This window comes from Pan troglodytes, chromosome 12 (genome assembly GCF_028858775.2).
Source record: "Pan troglodytes isolate AG18354 chromosome 12, NHGRI_mPanTro3-v2.0_pri, whole genome shotgun sequence".
Lineage (NCBI taxonomy): Eukaryota > Metazoa > Chordata > Mammalia > Primates > Hominidae > Pan > Pan troglodytes.
The window spans coordinates 26,021,292-26,044,116 of record NC_072410.2 but is presented as its reverse complement, the minus strand read 5'-3'; the positions used below and the strand labels follow the sequence as shown (position 1 = coordinate 26,044,116).

At 38.0% G+C, this 22,825-nt stretch overlaps 1 protein-coding gene across 2 annotated transcripts; it reads right to left on the bottom strand.

Moving 5' to 3' along the window:
* Positions 1 to 92: 92 nt before the first annotated feature.
* LOC470434 (tripartite motif-containing protein 43) lies at positions 93 to 22,825 on the bottom strand. Of its 2 annotated transcripts, XM_054678022.2 has the most exons (11): positions 22,700 to 22,825; positions 22,179 to 22,244; positions 17,745 to 18,051; positions 11,445 to 11,904; positions 7,856 to 8,116; positions 5,549 to 5,963; positions 4,836 to 4,931; positions 3,548 to 3,778; positions 2,532 to 2,554; positions 1,906 to 2,003; positions 93 to 789 (listed from the first exon to the last, which is right to left on the bottom strand). In XM_054678022.2, exons 6-11 carry the CDS (start codon positions 5,957 to 5,959, stop codon positions 308 to 310), a joined length of 1,341 nt encoding a protein of 446 aa, XP_054533997.1. In that variant the 5' UTR covers positions 5,960 to 5,963; positions 7,856 to 8,116; positions 11,445 to 11,904; positions 17,745 to 18,051; positions 22,179 to 22,244; positions 22,700 to 22,825; the 3' UTR covers positions 93 to 307. The 2 variants fall into 2 exon arrangements, with proteins under 2 accessions (XP_054533997.1, XP_024209932.1); XM_024354164.3 differs by lacking the exon at positions 17,745 to 18,051.

Below are 22,825 nucleotides of genomic sequence, written 5' to 3'. Positions count from 1 at the left end.
TACAAAAGTTGTTCCTGAATGAGATCAACTTGGAATCACACACCCACATATTTCCAGAATTCCATCCAATAAATTCACAAACACTTGAAAATCACAATACATATTTCAGGTAATGGGCCATAAGAGATTATTTTAATTGTAAGAAAATGTACAAAAACTTTGCATTTTACAAATTTTCTATTTAATAGCAATAAAATGAAGTGACACTAAAGTACAAAAAAGCCTGAACAGTATGATTTCTTTGTATCAACAGTGAAGGGCTCCCTTGTATATGGAGTTCCCAAACAGTAAGTTTTCTTAATCCTGATCATCTGTGGCCAGTGTAAAAGAAAGGCCTGACAGGAAAAGTTAAGGAGCCAGCTGGGTAACTCCATATGAGGGAACTCTTGGTGACATTCAAAAAACTCACACTTCCACTTTCAAAATCAAGAAACACACCAACCCGGCCCAGAGGTTTCTCTATATAGTGAGGAAACACTGGGGAGGTGGTCAACAGACTGAAATGATTATCCACCTTCAGACACAAAAGAAGAAATATGTCCTCAGTGTTAACCATTGTGCTATTCTTCCTTATCCGGGAGTCATTACAGACTCCCAGAGCCCAGTCACAAGAGTTGTCCACATCCAGCTCCCAGTAGTGTTTCCCAAAGGAGAAGACCCTGGCTCCCCATGCAGCAAAATAGTCAGATCTGTCAGAATTCAAAGGTCCACGTCTAAACATCCAACTTCTCACATCCTCAAAGAGCCTGATATTGTGATTGGTTACTTCACAACGGAAGGAAATTTCCACTGTAGAAAAAAGAGAATATTCCAGTGAAAATCAGTTTATAAATTCTTATGTTCAGATAAGAAAGAGATTCTCACTAGAAAACACAGGTCAAGATTAGAAAGAAACTTCTGTCTGGAAAAATGTTGGAATCAAAGGGTGTTAGGAGATCTGCACAAGTAAATGGCTAAACTAGGATGATCACAATTTCCATAAACTCAAAAAGTATAAAGGGGAGGAAGGTCATGTCTATGTCTCGTTAGCGACCTTTCATAACAACTGAGAAACTGGAAGCTCCTGCACTGCAGCCAAGTCCATAGCCATAAAATTAACCTTCATTGTCTCTTCTCCGTCAGGGCAGAGCAGGAGGCTTTGGACAGGAGATGAGGTGGGCAGCCATTCTTAGTCCCAAATAAAAAAGTTATCACTTTCCAGAAATATTATGATCTGCCACTTAAGCTAGCAAATTCATACTTAAAGAGAAAATCTGAATCTGCCTTCTGAAAAGTGCAGATTCCTTGCAAGAATTATCTGACTTTCATGCCAGATTCAGGCACAGACTTCTTTTATTCTGCTGGATTTGCCATGATCTATCCTGGAGTTCTATCTAAGACCTCATCAACCACCAAATCCTGTTCCTATTGTTGACAGATTCTCAGTTTTTGCATTGTTATATAAGTTACTCATGTATGCTTTAGTTGATTAAAAACGTGATTAAAATTATAAATGCTATGAAACTTCACCTAAAAATGTATTTTTTTAAAAAAAAAACACTGTCACTCAAATCAGTTGTTAACTGCACTGAATTTGAAATTGAAATGTCCTGAATTCAGTTCTGTATACTTCATGTAATAATTGTATACATGAAATTGTATCAGAGAATGGTTCCTAAAGTCCTAAAGAGCCCTTCTGCATGTTTTATTTTTCTAAGAAATTTGTTATATGGCTGATTCCTATTACATTTCACCAGCTTTTATTTCGTTTTGTCTGTTTGATGATAGTGAAACTATAAATATAAATACCTATTCACAGGCTATTCTCTTCTTCTAGATGAAAGATCATTACACTGGGAAAGCTGCCCATAGAAAACCATAATTGAAGGCATTGCATGTGGATCCCACCAACAGGGCCACACTCACCTCGGAAGCGGTTGAGCCTGTACACCAGTCCAGTGATGGGTCCTGCAGTGAGCTCTGGATTCACAGGCTGGGGCATGTGCAGCAGCACGGACTCACTCCTGCAAGGAAGTAGGTTGAGTTGGTTAACTTTCTGATGTCTGTGTTTAAGAAATGGATTCCAACAGAAAATGCTTCATTCAAGCTCACTTCTGATACTGTAACGTACCTCCACAACGCTAGGTTGAGTTTGTGGCTCTTAGGGAATCTTTCTAACTATTCACTCCATTTCTAACCTACTGCCACTGAAAGATAAATGCCTCTCTCCCTATCTGCCACCAAATAGTTTATCTCTAATTATGATTCTGAATCGCAAAAAGAGGCAACTGTATTCTAGCAACCTCTGCATTGCACTCTTCAAAACATAAACCCCTGAGTCACCTGGGAAAGTAAGAAAAGATTAATGTCTGATAAAAGGCATAGGTGACATTCATCATACCACATAAACACATGACTACACACACATACACACACAATCACACCGACACATTATGGTATTAGTAAATTATGTTTTCACTTTGTTGGAAACAGCTTGATGTTTTTCATAGCATGCCTTGTGCTCCAGTTTGCACTGATGGCCAAAAACATACCTTGCCACGATGTCTCCCAAATCCTGTAGAGAGAGAGAGAAAAAAAAAATGACTTCTTTAGAAAGTTGTTATTCTTGTTGGGTGAGGTGGTTCACACCTGTAATCCCAGCACTTTGGGAGGCCAAGGTGGGTGGAACACCTGAGGTCAGGAGTTCCAGACTAGCCTGGACAACATGGCAAATCCCCGTCTCTACTAAAAATACACACATACACACAAATAGTGGGGTGTGGTGGTGCATGCCTTTAGTCCCAGCTACTAGGGAGGCTGAGGCAGGAGAATTGCTTGAACCAAGGAGGCAGAAGTTGCAGTGAGCTGAGATTGGGCCACTGGACTTCAGTCTGGGTGACAGAAGACTCTGTCTCAAAATAAACACACAAAAAAGTTGTTATTCTGCCTATCTGGTCTTCAGGTTTTGAAAACTTTAGAATTACCACATACTATCACTGCAACTCTTTTAAAATGTATTGTCATCTCTAACATTATGCCAGTAAGACCTATTGACAGTATGAATTTCTGATAAATTCAGGACCCTAAATTTGAGTGAGAGAGAAAGGTGTGAGTAGTGACTGTGCATTGCTGCAGCTGTCTACAATGTGGTCTTTTTCAGGGCTAGTCCCCAAAGTGTAATGTGGCTCAAACCAAGAGCATTTCAAACCTAGGACTTCCCAAAAGGAGGAAGAAGGAAATGTCAGTTTTTCCATAATTTCTATGTATTATCCATTGGAGTTAAAAATAGAATTTTCACATGAAATTTTTTCTTCCAGAGTTTTAATGAAATGTGCTGGAGGAGGAAGCTTGTGGTAGAAAATGTTGTATGGAAAGCTAGTTGCACAATTCCATAAAGCTTTATTTCCATGATTAGGGTAGGAGTTATAGTTTATCTCTATAACCAGTGGGAATGACTCTCACCGTCAGTGCAGGAGATGAGGAAATAATGTCTTTGGTACCCAATGGAAGGCAAAGATGTAAAGGTCAGCTAACACAAAGTGTCTCAAGGGGCATCCTCCGTTCTTACCTGGAGCAGCTCCACATCTGGTTTATGACACATTTCCATTAGTTCCTGATACATTTCTTTCAAGTGTTTACTCTTTTGATCCATTTTGACCCAACTTCTCTGGAGTTGCTGAAAAATCTCTTGATATTCCTTGTTCAGTCTCTCTAAATGTTGTTTTTCTTCCTTATGGAGAACCGGATGCAGCTTCCTATACTCATTCCTGATCATCTGTGCCCGTAAAACCACATCGCCCTGTAGGGATATGAATTTTGTAGGTTATATACCCAGGCCTACTTCCACCTCACAGAGCCCACAACTTCATCCTCCTCATTCCTTCTTTTATTTTCCATCCTTTACAAACAGGATGATGAGTTAAGCAAGACCTTCCTTCAAAATTTATGTAATTCATCAATTCCCAAACACCTGCAAAAAAGCCCTTTAGGTTTAAATGTTTAAATCAAATCGGAAATACAATTAGAAAACAACTAAAATTTATGATTGATTGTTACATTGTCATGGATAATACACATAATCTTTGTTATTCAGTTAGGTTGTTGTTTCAAATCTCTGTACTTCACAGCCTGAACAATCACTCTTAGTAGAAATGTTTTTAGTATATTATAATCAGGATCAGAAGCCATCACACAAAAAGGATCTTAGTAAAAAATTTAAACCCCATCTCTCAAACCGACTACCTCTTTTCTGTCTCCTATCTTTCTTCTGTCAAATCCATAGACTCTGTATTGCACTGCCATTCTAAGAACATTAATCCCCATTCCATTGTGTTTCTCCTCTCAATAATGACATATTTATCCTCTCACTGCCCCAGTCATTTTTTATCCCTTCTCCTCAGCTTTTCCTCATGTTGCATTTTCTCCTACTTGGACTGGCATCGTGTGGGTCCTTTGCTACCAGATTTCACCAGCACAGGCACATTTCTTAAATTACTGTTCCCACCCGATTTCTTCCCCCTGGACAATACCATATTCACCAATAAATGCCTTTATTTCTCAATTATATACTATTTAATCAATATTTCATAATTCATTTTATACAGAAAACTGTCTGAAATACTTATTAATTTTAAGCACATACTTGCCCTTCAGAATTTATATTTATTTTTTACTTATCTGAAAAGCATTTACAGAAAACCTGAACAATCATTATATTGAACAGTCTGGTTGTTTTCCAGCCTATGAATAAACACATGACAAAATCTGGCATATGAGAATTTCAACTCAAGTTGCTAATATAAATGTCAGCATGCCTGTCTCAAGCTGGTCAGGAGGACTCACGGTCTCATACTTACCCTCCAGAGGAAGGCTGTTCTTCTCTCCTCATATAGATTTCTCTGATTTTCTTGAATCTTTTTCCATAAAATCCTCATTTGCTTTAAGAGTTTCTCCTGCAAAAGAATTACAAGGTTGAACAACAGAAAGTCAAATACCAAAGATTCCACCATCTGAGTGGTATATGCAGGCAAGGGATCTAATATATAAATACATTAGTGAGAGGAGAAAAATCCAAAATTTTTCATTGCTCATCCTTAATTGATATTTTTCAGTTTGAGGTTTCAGAATGTAGAACAGTTTAGGGAACTGAAGAGTGAAGATTTCCTGTAACCCAGCTAAATTAGTTCAGGGAAACATCCTGCTTCAGAACCCACTATGCTAGCCCCTGATTTTGTAGTGTGCTACTCCCATACTCATTTGTCCAGTAATATTAAATATATTTCCAAAATACATTTCTTTGCATTGGTAGTTTTGGTAGCTTTTCAATGTCATTAGCATTGAACTGTAGAGTCAATAATAATGACATTTACTTAATCAGTCTCTTTTTGGGTGCAAGCTCCATGAAGGAAGGTAGAGTTGCACATTTTATTCAAAATGTCATCATTGGTACCTAGAACAGCACCTGGCACTCAGTAAAGAATGGAGTAATCACCGTGATTCTCATCATCCTTCTAATCTCTTTAACTCTGCCACCCTCCAGCTTTCAGGTGATCACAGAGCTATCTCTTACCCGGTGTTCCTCAGCTGCCTCTTCGATGGGATAGTGTTTGTGAGCCCCGTGCTCCTGAGAGTTGGAGCACAGCAAGCAGAGGAGACCCTTGTCCATGTCACAGAACATCTTCTTTGTTTCCCTGTGGGTCCCACATATTTGTTTCTCAGAGCTCAGGAATTGCCAGAGACTGGCTTTTCTGGCAATGGTCACTAAATTCTTCAGAAGAATATTGGTTTTGAAGTCCATTTTCGGTGATGGTTCCCTGCATGCAGGGCAGTTTGCAGGACTTTGGGCTTCCTCCCAGGAAAGGCAGAGACAGGGCCTACAGAAGCTGTGCCCACAGCAGATGGTGACAGGGTCTACCAGGTAGTTCAAACAGATGCCACAGGCGAGTTCCTTCTGGAAGGCATATGAGAAGTCTGAGTCCATTTTCCTAAGGAAAGAAAACCACAAGAATTTAATCTTCTACCCTGGAGAGACAAAGATCCAAACAAAGTTTGAATCGGATTGTGATCGAATAATATCCTTTCTTTCTAGAGAAGTATAGGCTTTAATTTGCAATGACAGAAATAGGAAAAATAGAAAACTAAGGCACAAAGAGACATCAACCTCTAGAAAAAGTGACTGTTCTCCAATTAACACATGACCAGCTTTCCAAACTCTACTTTCTTGCATGGAAGAATGTTGGATTTTTTGAGGTGTTAGTATCCACCAAATTGCTTGGGCTTCAAGGGTTTCATCAACCTGTAAACTCAAGGTTTGAGTCTTGAATGGTCTGAAAATCAGTAACACTCTTAATTGCCAGTGATTGGTTTAGAGAAGGAAAGCTAACTAAGCTCTTCTGCTCTCATTATTTTATTTAACTATAACAACCATCCATAATGACTTTCCAGAAGGACATTGCTTGAAATTGTTAGAGCAGAACTCATACTTTGACCCAAATCAGAAAAAGCTAGCCTTTACTCTCCAAGGAAAAGCAGTCAAATCAAGGTAAGGTACCTCTCCAAGGTAAAGCTAAGAATCATTGTTTTTCTAGGCTGCTATGTTAATTTAATCAACAAAAACTTTCTGGCATGTTTACTGTTCCTGGACAGTCTGTTAATTTGGGGATATACTGGTTAATATTACAACATCCTTAAAAGACAGACAATTAATTAAATTTACAAAAAGATAATGATAATTGAAGCATTATCATTACTCTTTCACACAGTCAGGAAAAGAGTAAGTATCATGCAATAATAGGCACTAGAGGCGGGCACGGTGGCTCACGCCTGTAATCCGAGCACTTTGGGAGGCCGAGGTGGCTGAGGCGGGCAGATCACGATGTCACGAGATCAAGACCATTCTGGCTAACATGGTGAATCTCTATCTCTACTAAAAAATACAGAAAATTAGCCGGGAGTGGTGGCAGACGCCTGTAGTCCCAGCTACTCGGGAGGCTGAGGCTGGAGAATGGCGTGAACCCGGCAGGCGGAGCTTGCAGCGAGCCGAGATAGAGCCACAGCACTCCAGTCTGGGTAACAGAGCAAGACTCTGTCTCCCCCCCAAAACAAAAACAAAAACAAAAACAAAAACTAGGCACTAGACAGTAAGTCAGCGTTTTAAATGTATGTTTTGCTAAAATACGAATAAAAATAAAAACCAAGCCAGGGAAGGTGACTCAAGCCTGTAATCCCAGCATTTTGGGAGGCCAAGTCAGGCAGGTTTTTTGAGCTCAGGAACTCTAGACTGGTGACACGGCAAAGTGTCTAGATCATCCTGTCTCTAAAAATGCTTATATAAATTTAAAAAAAAAAAAAAAGGCCGGGCGCGGTGGCTCAGGCCTGTAATCCCAACACTTTCAGAGGCCGAGGTGAACGGATCACAAGATCAAGAGATGGAGACCATCCTGGCCAACATAATGAAACCCCGTCTCTACTAAAAAAAATACAAAAATTAGCTGGGCGTGGTGGTGGGCACCTATATTTCCAGCTACTCTGGAGGCCGAGGCTGAAGAATCGTTTGAACCCGGAAGGCGGAGGTTGCAGTGAGCCAAGAGCGCCGCTGCACTCCAGCCTGGCAATAGAGCGTGATTCCATCTCTAAATAAATAAATAAATAAACAAATAAATAAATAGCTGAACATGGTGGCCCATGTTTAATACATAAACCTATGGATTATGTTTAAAATAATTTAAAAAAAGAAATGGAGCCGTTTTTAAAACTCAGAAAATGAGATCATTTCATCTAAAAATAATCTAAGTTTGCAGATAAATTAAAGTCCCCAAATTTTGTTTTGGTTTGTAGCTCCTAATAGTAGCTCCTACTCTGGAAATTGTGTACTTACCTCAGAAATATATTTATGTTCTCACCAAAGCTTGCTGTCGAATCAGATGAATTCAGCTCACAGATGAGAGTCTCACAGTGCAGTGCTGGTAGCTTTCAGAAGTCCCCAAAGCCAGTTGCAAAGCTGCTCTGTGGGCTCTGGAGAAGAATGAGCTTGGCTCCTGAAGTGTCGGTTTATAAATCTCTGAAGACCACACCCCTTTCTTCCAATTGGTTGCATTTCACAGGGCGTAGGTGGGTGTTAACATAGATGATTAAGTTTCTTCAAAACAGAAGTTTTACGTTTATTTATTTATTTTTTGAAAGGAGTCTGGCTCTGTCCCTGGCTAGTTTTTTTCTTGCATTTTTAGTAGAGGGGGGTTTGATATAATTGATGTAATAGGAATTGCAAATAGAGAAGCCCACACAAGCTAACCAAATTAATTCTAGTTTATTGGATAAATGGCATGATATGTATTCTAGTTCAAATTTGAAGGTGGGTATAAATCTTTTCAGACACTGGAGATGAGACATTTCACCAAAATTGGGTGTGAGGAAGAGGAAAGAAATAGAATAGTATATAAAATAGTATATAGAGTAAAAATATAGTAAAAGGAAAAATCAATCTGCATAATATGGTGTATGGCTAAATGTGTTTTAACATTTAGGCGAATCAGACATGGAAAAATCCTAAAAGGGAGATTAATAGAGGAGACAATTGACTCAGTAAGAACTGTGAAGAAGCATCTCAGGAAGAGAAACTAGAAGTCTTTATATAGGTTTTGATTTAAAGAGGGAGAGAGAATAGGAACATTGAAAAAGATGGACAGAAAGAAATAACAAATATTCAAGACTCCTTGCAAGAGTGAGGCAGAAAGTTTATAGATTGCTTGATTACACCCAGCATATAATTATTTGAAGTTTTCTGTTGAGAGTGAGAGTATGTAATCCTTTTAACCAAATGTCTCCGCAGAACTATGTGTCATTAAGTAAGGTGATAATCAATATTCAATATCAAAAGATGTGTCTATTTCTCGATGAGGAGAAGCAACTGCATCTGCAGGCACTGGACAGAGAAGCAAAAGGGCTTTTCCAACAACTACGAGACAGTCAAGTGAGAATGACCCAACATTTAGAAAGGATGAAAGACATGTACAGAGAGCTGTGGGAGACGTGCCACATGCCTGACGTGGAGCTGCTCCAGGTGAGGAGGGAGGGTCCATCCCCAAAGAAAGGAAGCCTTTGCTGGACAATGCTGCCAGGACATGCAAATGTCACCTTCATATGTCACTGCTCTCAGCTTAGTGACACATGCTGTCTGACTCCCACATTACATTTGTCCAGTTTTTCAGAAAAAAGCTGCAAAAGAAGCTTATTAGAGGGGAATATTCCCTGTGGTCAGTGTTTGATAAAGGGGAATATAAAATTACATCCACTCAAAAATTCCAAAAAAGCTTGCTTGTTCATGGTTAGGATAAGAATTACATTTCACCTATGTTATTTCTATTTGGAAAAGTTTCTCCCTCTTAGAAGCAGGAGATACATATATGATACATATTATATATATATATGGTACATATATATGTATACACACATATACATATATATACACCCACACACACACACATATCTATGGTGTTGAATAAATAATATCACCTAAGCCAGTGGTGTGCAATCTTTTGGCTTCCCTGGGCCTCATTAGAAAAAGCATTGTCTTGGGCCACACATGAAATACACTAAGATTAACTATAGCTGATGAGCTTTAATAAAATGACAAACAAAAATCTCATCATGTTTCAAGAAAGGTTAGGAATTTGTGTTGGGCCACATTCAAAGCCGTCCTTGGCCGTATGTGGCCCACGGACCGTGGGTTGGGCAAGCTTGTTCTAAGGTATGAACTTCAAATACTACAAAATTTTTTTAGGCATATTATTGGTTCTTTCCTGGAGCAGCTCCACATCTAGTTTATGGCACATTTTTATCAGCTCCTTATAGATTTTTCTTAGGTGTTTTTTTTTTCTGAACCATTTTGTCTTTTTGCTTTTCTTAAGTTGCTGTAAAATCTTTCTGTCATCTGTAAGTTTCTCTAAATGTTGTTTTACTTCTCATGGGGAACTGAATGCAGCTTCCTCTACTCAGCTCTAGTCATCTCTGCCCGTAGCTACACATGGCACTGCGGGGACCTGGATTTCCTAGATGACATGTTTACCCGCTCCACTTATACCTCTTCTATTCACTTTGACTCATTTTCTTTTCTTTATCTCTTTCATCTTTTCTTTATAATAAAGATCAGGGTCTCACTATGTTGATGGCCAGGCTGGTTGGAAACTCCTGGTCTCAAGTGGTCTTCCCAAATTATTGGGATTGCAGACATGAACCACTGAGCCTAGCCTGACTCATGTATTCTACCAATAAGCTAAGTACATAAACTCGTGTCTTCCCACTTGACAGAACCATGAAATAAATCATTCCTGTCTTCCTTTCATTTATTTGTATTGTTTCTTAATAATACTGACAGCCAAATTCATTCTTTCCTCAAACAACTTTCATTCATTATATGACTTCCTAAAACACCTGAAGAAAGGTTATTATTGATCGTTTCTTCAATATATATCCATTGATATCTGAAAGTCTGCATGAGAGCCATTGGAATTTATGGTTGATTCACAAATAATTTTTTGCAGTATTATGATCTCTGTGTTTTTAAATTAGTTTTTAGTACCAGGTCTTCCTACTCCATAGCCTGACCACTCTCCCTGAGCAGTAATCAATGCTGCATTGTACCCTCAGGATTGGAAGCCATGAGAAAAATCTTCCTCAAATCCTACCAAGATGATTTCCATTCAAGTGATAAGTGGATACATTTCTAGCATGTCTGTCTGAGGCTAAATCTGAGGGAAAAGGCCTAATACTTGCAATACACTGGTTGGTTTTCCTGCTTTCCTCATTTAAATTTCTTTGGTTTTCTTGAATTTTTGCCCACAAACATCTCATTTGCTTCATAATCTTCTCCTGTAAAAGAACTATGAATGTGAACATCAGAGAAGCAAATCATTTTAGGTTTCAGACCCTCAGTGATAAAGAAATCAAGGGATGAGATATGAGAGAGATTTGGGAAGATCTCGGACTGTAGAACCACAACGTGTAACGCAGCAAGTTTAATAGGAAAATCATAGGCAGGGCTAATTTACAGATAATGTGGCACCTTGCATCAGAATTGGAATCTACTGACACCGTGCCCTGCTAATTCTAACGTGTTTTATTCTATTATTTCCAGTGTTGGTAAATAGGTTTCTTATAGAAAAGACTTTTTAACTTGTAGTCTGGATAGCCAGAAACTCTTCTGATATTGAGCTCTTTACAGTGCCTTGAACACTGCATTAAGTAGTGAAATTATTACAATGATTATTAACTTCATCACTCCCTCAGTGACATGTAAGCTCCAGGAGGGAAAGTACACTCAGATTATATTTATTATTTTATCATTGATACCTAGGCACTACACGACATCCAGTACAGAACAGATTACTCATCATGCTCTTCATCTTCCCCTAATCTCTTTACCTGTGCCATCCTCCAGCTTTCAAAGTGCTCTCAGAGCCATTACTTACCCAGTGTTCCTTAGCTGCCCCTCACAGTGTGTGTGAGCCCCATGCTCCTGAGAGTTCCAGCACAGCAAATGAATCAGACTCTTTTTCCACCTCTCCAAATATCTTCTTTGTCTCCCTGTGGATCCCACACATTTGTTCATTAGGGCTCAGGAATTGCCAGAGACTGGCTTTTCTGGCAATGGACACTAGATTCTTCAGAAGAATATTTCTTCTGAAGTCCTCTTGCTGTGACAGTTCCCAGCATGCGGGCAGCAGGTAGGAATTTTGGCTTCTTCCTAGGAAAGGCAGAGACAGGGCCTACAGAAGCTGGGGCTGCAGCCTGTGGCGATGGGGTCTACACATTAGTTCAGACAGAAGAGGCAGATGGGTTCTTTCTGGAAGGCTTGTGTGATGTCTGAGACCATTTTCCTGAAGTAAGGAAATTAGGAAAGGTATCATTCAAACTTCTTCATCTTATGCCCTGAGAAACAAAGACCAAAGCAAAATTTGACTCAGGTTGTGACTCAATGATAAACTTCTGTCTAGAGTAGAATAGGCTTTATTTTGCATAAGACAAAAATAGAACCTGAGGCACAAAGAGAGCTCTCAGATCTGTAGGTAAAATTGTCAGATGCATGCATAACTCACAGGGCACTACATCCTACCCTTTTCTTTTGCGTAGAAAAATGAACCTCAGAGAGGCCAGATATGGTGGCTCACACCTGTAATCTCAGCACTTTGGGATGCCAAGTCTGGTAGATCAGGTTGGAGACCAGCCCAGCCAATATGGGGAAACCCCATCTCTACTAAAAATACAAAAACCAGCCAGGAGTCGTGGCACATGCCTGTAATCCCAGTCATCAGGGGACTGGGCAGAAGAATCGCTTGAACCCTGAGGTTGCAGTCAACTGAGATTGAGCCACTGCTCTTCAGCCTGGGCAATAAAACAATACCTGTCACAAAAAGAAAGAAAAAGAAGGAAGGAAGGAAGGAGAACAGAAAAGAAAGAAAAGAAGAAAAGAAACCTCAATTTTGTTGAGTTTTGACTTTACTCCAAAAAGCTTGAGGTTTAAGAGTATGAAATTAGGACCAATTTATACCATTAGACGATGGGTCCTGAATACTCTGAAAACCATTCTTAATGCTCATTGTGATTGGTTTAGGAAAGATCGATTTAGTACAAAAGAAAAAAAAGTGATTGGTTTAGGAAACTGTATTTCACTGAGATTTTACTCTCATTATTTCATTTTGATGTCATAATTTTCTCCTTTAAAGTATTTTGAAAAATCTCAATCACAAGCCACCACTGCAAAATAATTTCTAAATAAATAAGCAATATTTATTTACTGAACATTTGGTGAAATTTCATCAGATCAGATTTCACCCAAAATTTGATCAGATTTCACCCAAAAATGCTAAAGAGGCATTTAGTATACTCTAAAACACAATATTACCCTCAAATTATTCAACATATTACCTAAGTTGTATATTATAGAATATTTTGTCTTGTGCATATATTTATGTGCCACCTTCAGAATTGAAGGTAATACATTTATACACAACATATGGAATAAAATATTCTCCATACAATTTAGGATATACAACAAGTATAAAATTGCAAGATATCTGAAAATTATTTTCTGAGTTCTTAGAATACATAGGAACAACTAATGAATACATAAATGATACAAGTAAAATTAATCTTCACTGCAGTTCACAAGTATGTAGGAAGACAGGATAACAAAATAAGAGTAAAAACATTTTTACTAATTAAGCAAATGACATCATTTCATAGAAACAAGCTCAGTTTGTTGAAAAATTCAATGTAGGGCAGTCTGTTTTGGACTGGAAAACTAGCAGGAACTCCTCCTCTGTTAGCTGTGTTCTCACCCTAGAAATATACTTATGGTCTCACTGATACTTGCTGTAGAAGTAATAATATAAAGTCTGATCAGGGATCAGGGCCTCGCCCTATAGTGGCAGTAGCTTTCAGACATCTTCACAGCCAGTTCCAAAGCCACTCTGTGTGTCCCAGAGAAGAATGAGCTTGACTCCTTGTACCTCTTTATCTTGAATCTCTGAAAAATCACACTCATTTTGAAAAGGTTGTACATTTCTTGGAGTTTAGGATAGCCATTAGGGTTCTTGATTAGGTTTCACCAGAAGAGAGGAAATGATTGATTCAACACCTTGGCTAATCTCCATAAACACACTTTAAACTTCCTCTCATCAAGAACCTCTGAGTTTACAACAAATGAACCCTCAAATACCAAATTTGTGGATAATTTTTGGAGTATTTTAATATTTTACTCATCAAAAGATGGGAAAGAGGATACCATCAATTTATGATTTTAATAAATGTCTTCAAAAGTCTGGAATTTTTTTCTCCTTTTTCTTTTTTTTTCTTATGTTTTTGGAAATGTTTTGCCTGAAGTTGGCTTTAATTCTAATAGTCACTGAGCTAGACTGGAAATGCACTTTGCTGTTGCTTTTAAGACTTGATCTGTTTTAATGTATTAATGTATTACTGTCAATTCATATATTATATATATATTTTCTGGCTCTGTAGCCCAGGCTGGAGTGTGGTGGTGGAATCACAGCTCACTGCAGCCTTAAACGGCTGGGCTCAAGTGATCGTTTTGCCTCATTATCTCAAAGAGCTGAAATTACTGACGTGAGCCACTGCACCCGGCCTATTAATTTATGTTTTTAATAAAAGCATAAGAATTATCTTTATTATAAATTAAGAAATAGAATATCTTTAAGAAAATATTTTTAAGGAAATATAATATCTTTAAGGAAAAACGAAATCTCCAGTAGCTATAGACTCCTATGAAAACCACCGTTACAATAGCAATTTTGTGTATGTCTATATAACACATACATATATATATATAATATATACATGAATTTTTTCACATTTTCCAGTCATTGAAGAATAAAAATTATAATTTATATTCATAAAAAGTGAAATAAGTAAAATTTGCTGTTTAGTGAAAACTTTGCTTAGCAACTAAATGAAGCTGCAGAAAATGTGACTTGGATAATAGATGTAAAAAAATGTCACAGATGGACAATTAGAGGTAAACTAGGAGAGTAATAGTGACATATGGAGGATGAGAGTATCACGTAAGTCTTTTATAAACAGCATCATGTGTGATTGACTGTAGCACAAAGGGGAACTAAGTAGAGAAGATGAGGAGAGTACATATTCAAGGATATAATGTTTGTTTTGATAGTTTTTTCAGAGTAAACAAATACATTATTGAATTCAGGAAGCCAAACAATCCCCATTTTGGATGTGTAAAACATAAATTTACTTTGTTTTGAATGTGCAAAACAATATATTTTGGCTGATTTTTAGTATTTCTCTGTCTTTGGTGGCTGATTCATTATGATATTTTAAGTTTGAAACCACCACCAAAGATGAAGAATCTCTTAAAAGCAGCCAAAATAAACTGTTTCCTTGTGAGGGAACACTTAATAGAATGACAACAGACTGCTCCACAATCATAAATCATAAATGTAAGTATAAGACAGTGGACTAATATTTGTAAAGTGTCAAAAAATGTAACTGCAACCTTGTAAATGCAACCTTGACCTCCTGGGTTCAAACGATTCTCCTGCCTCAGCCTCCTAAGTAGCTGGGACTACAGGCACCCACCACCAAGACCAGCTAATTTTTGTATTTTTAGTAGAGACGGGATTTCACCATGTTGGCCAGGCTGGTCTCAAACTCCTGGCCTCAAGTGATGCACCTGCCTCGGCCTCCCAAAGTGCTGGGATTACAGGCATGAGCCACTGCTCCCAGCCACCAACAGCCTTTTAAAATCACAAGGCACAGCTTCCTTTACTGGAGCATGCTGCTTAAACTCTTGATGAATCAAAATAAATCTTTCAAGATTTTCTGTTTTTTTACATGGTCATGAAATTTATGTTGGTGTGTATTTTCAAAATTGCACGTTTCCTTCATATTTGATCATTTCCTTAGTTCACAAGCATGGGCATAATCACTTTTTGTGGTTATGTGGCTATCATTACATTGTTCTCTGGGAACAGAGTTTGTCAACTACATTGCTGAAGCAAGCCTGATTTTTATCTCTGAAAAAAAAAAAACCTCCCTTAGATTTTGGTTTTTTATTGGATCCTGATTTTTTAACATGTAAAAATCACCTGTATGTTTGCTACCTAATTTTGCCTAGATTTCTGAGTCTGTTAAATTTGCACTCATGAATATATAACAGAGGCATAAATATTTTAAATTATGTTTCTCTTTATCACCCCTGTTCTAATGACTAGTATATAGGGAAATATTTCCTTATTGGGTTTGACTTTCAATCCTGTTTTTCTGTCTGTTTCACTCTTTCTTTTCTTTATTTAATCTCATATACCTCTACTTCATGAACTGAGACTGTTCTTCCAACTTTTATATTACTTATTTGCTCATTGGCAGGGCCAGTTCTGGTTGCTATGGTCCCGCCCCTTAGTTGCTTTTTTAAACAAGTACATTCAGATTTTTATTTTCTCATGTATCAGCAGTGTTGATAGATTACCTTTTCACTCGTTACATCTGAGTGAAATGAGTATGAATAAATATGTTCGTTCCATTTTCATCCAGGTCCTGATATTTTTTCTTCATTCTATTGATTATGTAAAATATTTTGTAGAAATTTTCTTTGAAAATTGGCAGGGTATTTAATTTTGTTTTTTTTCTCTCTAATCTTTTAAAAATCAAGCAATTACATTTGTTTATTTCAAATAATAATACTCAACAATGATAATCTGCTAATTATAATGTCTTGATCATGACGCAGTTTCATCTATGGCTATTTGTTGTTTATTTATTCGAAACTCAGTCATTCATTTGGTGATTAGTAGCAATGTGATAAACTCCTGTGACTCTAACTCACAAAATGCAAGTTGGGGCAATAACTTATATCTCATTTGAGGTTATCCACAATCGCACATTCCTATCTCCTAATGCAGTTTATTTCTCTTATATGTGTGTATCAAATAACATTTTGTAATTTATTTCTTTAAAGCTACAAAAATATATTAATGCAAACTAATTTATTAGTCTTTTCTTTCATGCTTAGTGCCTTGCATATTCTCTTTAAGAAATCTTTCCTACATGCATATTCATGAAATATCTTTTTATACTATTTTCTAAAAGCTTTCTTCTTTTGCCTTTCACATTTCAGTTTCTAATTTAGAGTTGATATTTGTATCAGTGTAGAAGTAAAATGAAGAGCTTAAGATTCATTTTGATGTAATATGGATATCTAATTGATCCAATATAATTCAGTTAGTAGAATTTTTTTCTACTACATCACTGCTATGGCCTGAATGTCTGCGTCACCTCCAAAGTTCCTGTTAAAACTGAATCTCAAGGCAACAGTATTAGAAAGTAGACCCTTTGGGAGGTGATTAGGTCATGAGGGCTCAGCACTGGTGAATGAGATTCCTGCCTAATAAGGTGGCTTTACACAGACTTGCCACTTTTGCCTTTCCACCTCCAACATGTGACAACACAGCCACAAGGTGCAATCTTGGAAGCAGGAACAGTCCTCACCAGACACCGAGATTGCCAGCATCTTGACCTTGGAATTCACAGCCTTTATAACCATGAAAAAAATAAATTTATGTTGTTTGTTAATTATCCAATCTAAAGTGTTATTTTTTGTACAAATGGTTTGAGACAATTGCTGTAGCACTTTTATTGTAAATTGAGTGACTATATATACATGCAGATCTGGTTTTAGATTCTCTGACTCATTGCACAGGGTTATCTGTCTCAGCCTTCACCGATACCACACTGTTTTGATTCCTGTTGCTTAATATAAGCTTCAATATTGGGAAGTGTTAATCTTCCAATCTTGTTCTTATTATGTAAGATTACCATGATTGTTTTTGTTTGTTTGTTTGTTTGTTTTTCTGCCTCTTCGCATGTCCATCTAAGTTAGAAACAGCTTTTAAATTTCAACAAAATTCACAGGGATTTTGATTGTCACAGTATTCAATTAATTTGGAGAGAGTTATTATATTCACAATATTAAGTTTCCTAATACAAGAACATGGTAAAACCTTTCGCTTATTGAGTCTCCTTGATTCTCTCTCAGTAACCTTTTGTACATTTGCACATACTCTTTATAAATTTTTATTTTACCATAATATCAAACAGTGACAAGTTGGAAAAACACTGTAAGAAATATAAATTGGACCCAGATTCATCTACTGTCAATAGTTGACTTTCTACTTCCATATTCCTTCTGTAAGTTGGTATTCTGGGTACTATTAATGCACAGGAAACAAACTACCCACCAACTTAATAACACATGAAAACTGCAATCAACTGCCTATCATCTCTATGGTTCTGGATGTTTCCTGGGCTCCACAAGGTTCCTGCCAGGCTTTCCTAAGGATGCAGTCAGTGAGTGGCTAGGGTAGGCGTCATCTCAAAAGTGGATGACATTAGACGTAAGGTTCTCAGCTGGAGTTGTTTGCCAATTCATGTGGCTGCTTGGTTTACTTGAAACTTCCAGAGGAGGAGCAGGCAGAAGTTATGCAGCCTCGATGACCTCTTACAGCCTCAGAAGACAAACAGCATTGCTTCTACACAGTTGCATGCCTACCAAAATTCAACAGAAGGAAGCATAAGGCAGTAGGTTCAATGGGAGGAGAGTCAAGATTACCCTGTTAGAAAAAAATGTAGGATAGGAGATCTTGTCACAGCCTTGTTGGAGAATACAACAGGCATCAGTCCACCCTGTGACCAAAGCAATTCACATTCCTCCCACATGCTAAACACTCTAATTCTTACCTGAACATGCCCAAGTATTATCCCATGATAGTGTTACCGCATCATCAAAATGATGTCCTAGGGGAGTGATATCAGCAAGATGACTGACTAGGAGACACCAGCCTTCGCCTGCCTACCCCAAAAAATATAAACACAAAAACAAAAGCAAGACCAACAATGGGACAGCTATCCAAGATGGAAAATAGCCCTTGGAGTGTTCAAGAGCCCAGTTAAGAATGTGCAGGAACACAATTAGAAAAAACACCCAGAATAACCATACAGAAAGCATCGCCAGAAGACGGCATGCCTGAGAGTCCTGAGACCTCTAAAATGAAAGAAGCAGGAGGCAATTGTTATCAGCCAGGAGGCAGGGTCACTGCACTCCCCATGGCCTGCTCTGTGGAGGACCCTGCAGCCTTTGCAGCTAATGACCTAAGTAAACTCCCAGGCAGCCCCGACCCTACAACATTCCCAGTGGATGCCCATTAGGATTCATTGTTGAGGATTACAGCAGCCTGCTCCAGAGGACACTGGTGCTTTTGGCATTAAGGTAACCTGCAGCTATAATCATATCACCGCAGAGAGGAAGATGCTGTGAAACCCTCCTCCCACACTCTCTCAAGAAGCAGCCCCTGCTGTGCTGCCTAGGATGGGGCTTCATTGCCCTAAACCCAGGCTCCAGGGCCTCATCCACGGCTGGCAACTCAGACACCCAGCCACCTCCATGTGGACCAGCCCAGGCCCATGCCCAGATTTGCTGACACTCCAACTGCACTGTCACTCCAAGTGCACCAGCAGCCTGGCCCTGTGGCTGCTGTGGAAATTGCCTAAGACATAAAACAATATACAGCCACACAGTGGAGTGAAATGCAGAGAAAAACCACACAGAAATGATCACTGGGAGATGGCATACTTGAGAGTGCTGAGAAATAATGGCAAATACATCAAGAGTAATAAAAGACGTTGGTCTATAAGATCAAGACAAAAATCACTGAAAAAATAATGAAACTTATTCAGGATAAATGCCATGCATTATCCTAAATGCTGGTGTAACCATTCAGGATAAACTACAACTATACATATTATATAACTATACATATTATATAATTATTATATTATATAACAGATAGTGTAACCATTCAGGATAAACTACAACTATACATATTATAGTTAAAACGCTGAACCAGACAAAGAGAAAATCTCAATTGTATCAAGAAAAAATGGGCTCATTTTACCAGAAAAACAATAATAGAATAATTGGCTAACTGTTCACAAGACTGATAGAGGCTAGAAGACAGCGGGATTACATATTTAAATGCCGGCTTCGGGGGACTCAGCAAAGGGTTCAATATCCAGTTAAAACATGTTTCAAAAATAAGGGCAAAGTAAAAACATTTCTTTATTAAAAAATGAAGAGAAATGATTACTTGCAGAGATGTGCTCTATAAAACATTCAAGAGGAAATTCTTCAAAATCACAGGAAATCACAGCAGATCGCAGCTTGAACGCACAGCGAGAAAAGAAGACTTCAAAAATAATAAAGAAACAAGAAAGAAGCAAGAGACAGCCAAACAAAAGTGTTCACTTCTATTTATATGAGATTGTAGCACAGGGAAAACCAAATTATTATAATGAATATCTGAATACCAGTTACCTTGATTGGGATGGGGGAGCAGTTGATGCCTGGGAAGGTGCACAAGGGATGAATCTGGAGAATTTGAAATATTCTAGAGATTCATCTGGATGGCGAACATACGTAAAACTTAGTTGCATATTTAACATTTCCATCCTTTGTGAGTGTTTTATATCAATTAAAAAACGTAAGAAGACAATCCTGCATGCTTAATCCAATATGAATTAAAAAATAAGAATCATCATATGTTTTCGGAATCTTAACCTTGCTAAGGAGAAGTGAGAAATGCACCTGGGAAATTCTAAGAAACAAGAAATCTAAGAGAGAAGACAAAGAGAAAAGGGAATTTATCCTACTCATGCAGCACAGATTTTATCTCTATTGGTTTCTCTCTAAACAGAGACAATCTTTAAGTCATTTTGCCCTCAAGAGAGGCTCCCCGCATCCCCTTGGCTCTTTCCACCCCACTGCAGCCACCAGGGGATTTGCATATTGTCCCCTAGGGAGGACCTTCCATTGTGAGTCTGAGATAAAAGCTCAGCTCTAACCTTGCCTTGACTGATCAGGACTCCTCAGGGCACCTTCTCGCAATGAGGCTCCCTACTCAGCTCCTGGGGCTGCTAATGCAGCCCCAGGAGTTCTTAAGACTGAAAATGGAGTTCTTACAATTCCAAAAGTGGGATTTGAAAATAAACAAAATAACTCAGAAGGAAAACATAAAGTTTATATAATGTATCACAGGAACAATGCAGAATTGTATGAGATTTTTATTTTCTTCTCAAATTCTTAGAATTTTAAAAGTATTTTACTGACATAGTACTTTAGAGAGGAAATATCTAGTACTATGTTGTCATAAGAAAATCATTCGAAGAATGAATAAATGCATTATTTTTACATGACCCTATTTTTTTCCTGAAAATCAATTTGAATCGTCTATTTTAGTTGTAAATGCATAGAAAAATTATGCTCTTAATAGTTAACTCGTCATTTAGCATTAGGTATGTCTCCTAATGCTATCCCTCATCCCTCCCCCAACCCCACAACAGTCCCTGAGTGTTATGTTTCCCACCCTGTGTCCATGTGTTCTCATTGTTCAATTCCCACCTATGGTGAGAGCAGGCGGTGTTTGGTTTTTTGTCCTTGCGATAGTTTGCTGAGAATGATGGTTTCCAGCTTCATCCATGTCCCTACAAAGGACATGAACTCTTCCTTTTTTATGGCTGCATAGTATTCCATGGTGTATATGTGCCACATTTTCTTAATCCAGTCTATCGTTGTTGGACATTTGGGTTGGTTCCAAGTCTTTGCTATTGTGAATAGCGCCGCAATAAACATACGTGTGCATGTGTCTTAATGGGTGCAGCACACCAACATGGCACATGTATACATATGTAACAAACCTGCACATTGTATACATGTACCCTAAAACTTAAAGTATAATAATAATAAAATAAAAATAAATAAATAAATAAATAAATAGATTCTATTGACAATAATGTTCTAAATTTATATGCTTTCTTAATATGAGGGCTACGGTCTGATACATATCTGTATACATTTTGCCATGGGACTTTTAAAGCTAACAAATGCTTTCCGTTAAAAAAGCAATAGTGCTTTCTTCACCATAATACTAGAGAGGGCAGTTTCGTGTGAGTGGTAAAGGAGCAAGTTTGGAAAGTGGGAAGACAGCAATTTCCCAATACGACCACGTGTTACCATGTATAAAACTATCCCCAAACCAGTCGTTTCTAACATGTATTTCACTTGTGTTACCACTTGCCTGCTTCCGTGATCTGATTGTTCTGCCAAATAAATTTACATGAACCTGAGTAATGAGTGATGTCTGTAACATGTGAAAACACTGTGTAGAAACACAAAAGGCTCATTGAATCTGGTGCAGGCTAACAGCTTAACTTATACTTGTGATGATTTATGTCAAGATAACGGATTCCATAGGAAGTGCAATTAAAATTCCAATGTGTCATTTCTGTTAGGTTGAAAAGTTGCATGGCAAAATGTATATAGATATTTAGTAGACCATAGCCCTCAAATTAAGAAATATAAGCACTTAATATGTTATTCAAAAATACTAATTAATGTTTCTTTGAGCCTAAATGTTATTACAGAACGCAGTAAAAGAAAATAAGATGTAAGTAGCAACAGCAGGAGATACAGCAATTCCGTTGTCACTTTAGCCCTCCTGTGATTGACAGCACCTAGTCACCTTGAGTTTCTGCTTTTCTGTGAGACAGAAGATAAAATCAAAACCCATTCAAGGTGGTTAGGTATATTCTTAGGAAAAGCAAACAAATGTACAACCTACCTGATGCTGATATCCCAAAGGTCTATATTCTCAAGTCAAAATGGTGAAAAGTAAATGATTCCAAATCTGAAAGGAGAGAGACACAAGGAGAATCAGAGCATAATTAAATTTATTACAAAGAAACCTCAAAATATGGTGGACTAAATGTGACAAGGTTTCTGTGTCTGTGCCATGGCAGTGCAGAGGCAGGCACGTGGCCTTCGTGGTGTGGGTGGCTCTGCTCCATGAGGTCACTCAGGTGGACAGGAGGCACGACCACCCTGAGAGCACAGCCTTCCTCCTTCCTCACAGTCACTGCCCCCATGGTCATCCTCAACAGCATGAGGTGGAACTGAATGGAGAGAAAGCTGTTTTCTTCTAAGGATCAAAAATAAATACAGAAACAAATAAAACCTCTCGCTTTCCATCAGGGACAAATGTACTTTTGACTCAGTCACAGATTTGAGAAATTTTCCATTGAGTGGGTCTGCTGATAAACCCACGTTCATTGTTTGTTTGTTTTAATCTGAAAATATGTTTACATGATTCTTGAAGATATTCTTTGACGAGAAACTTCCATATGTGGTAGCCTATTTGAAGTTGTCATTTACTATTTCATCATTGCTGCTAAAAAGTCATTTGTTAAAAAATCCGTGACTCGGAAGAAG

Bases quoted from the DNA above. Each gene is read 5' to 3' on its own strand.
- LOC470434 (XM_054678022.2), bottom strand. From the start codon at position 5,959: ATGGACTCAGACTTCTCATATGCCTTCCAGAAGGAACTCGCCTGTGGC. The intron at 4,932-5,548 runs GTAAGAGATAGC...ATTCTTTTGCAG, and splicing joins AGGCAGCTGAGGAACACCGG to GAGAAACTCTTAAAGCAAAT. The intron at 2,555-3,547 runs GTAAGAACGGAG...CTCTCTCTACAG, and splicing joins CAGATGTGGAGCTGCTCCAG to GATTTGGGAGACATCGTGGC.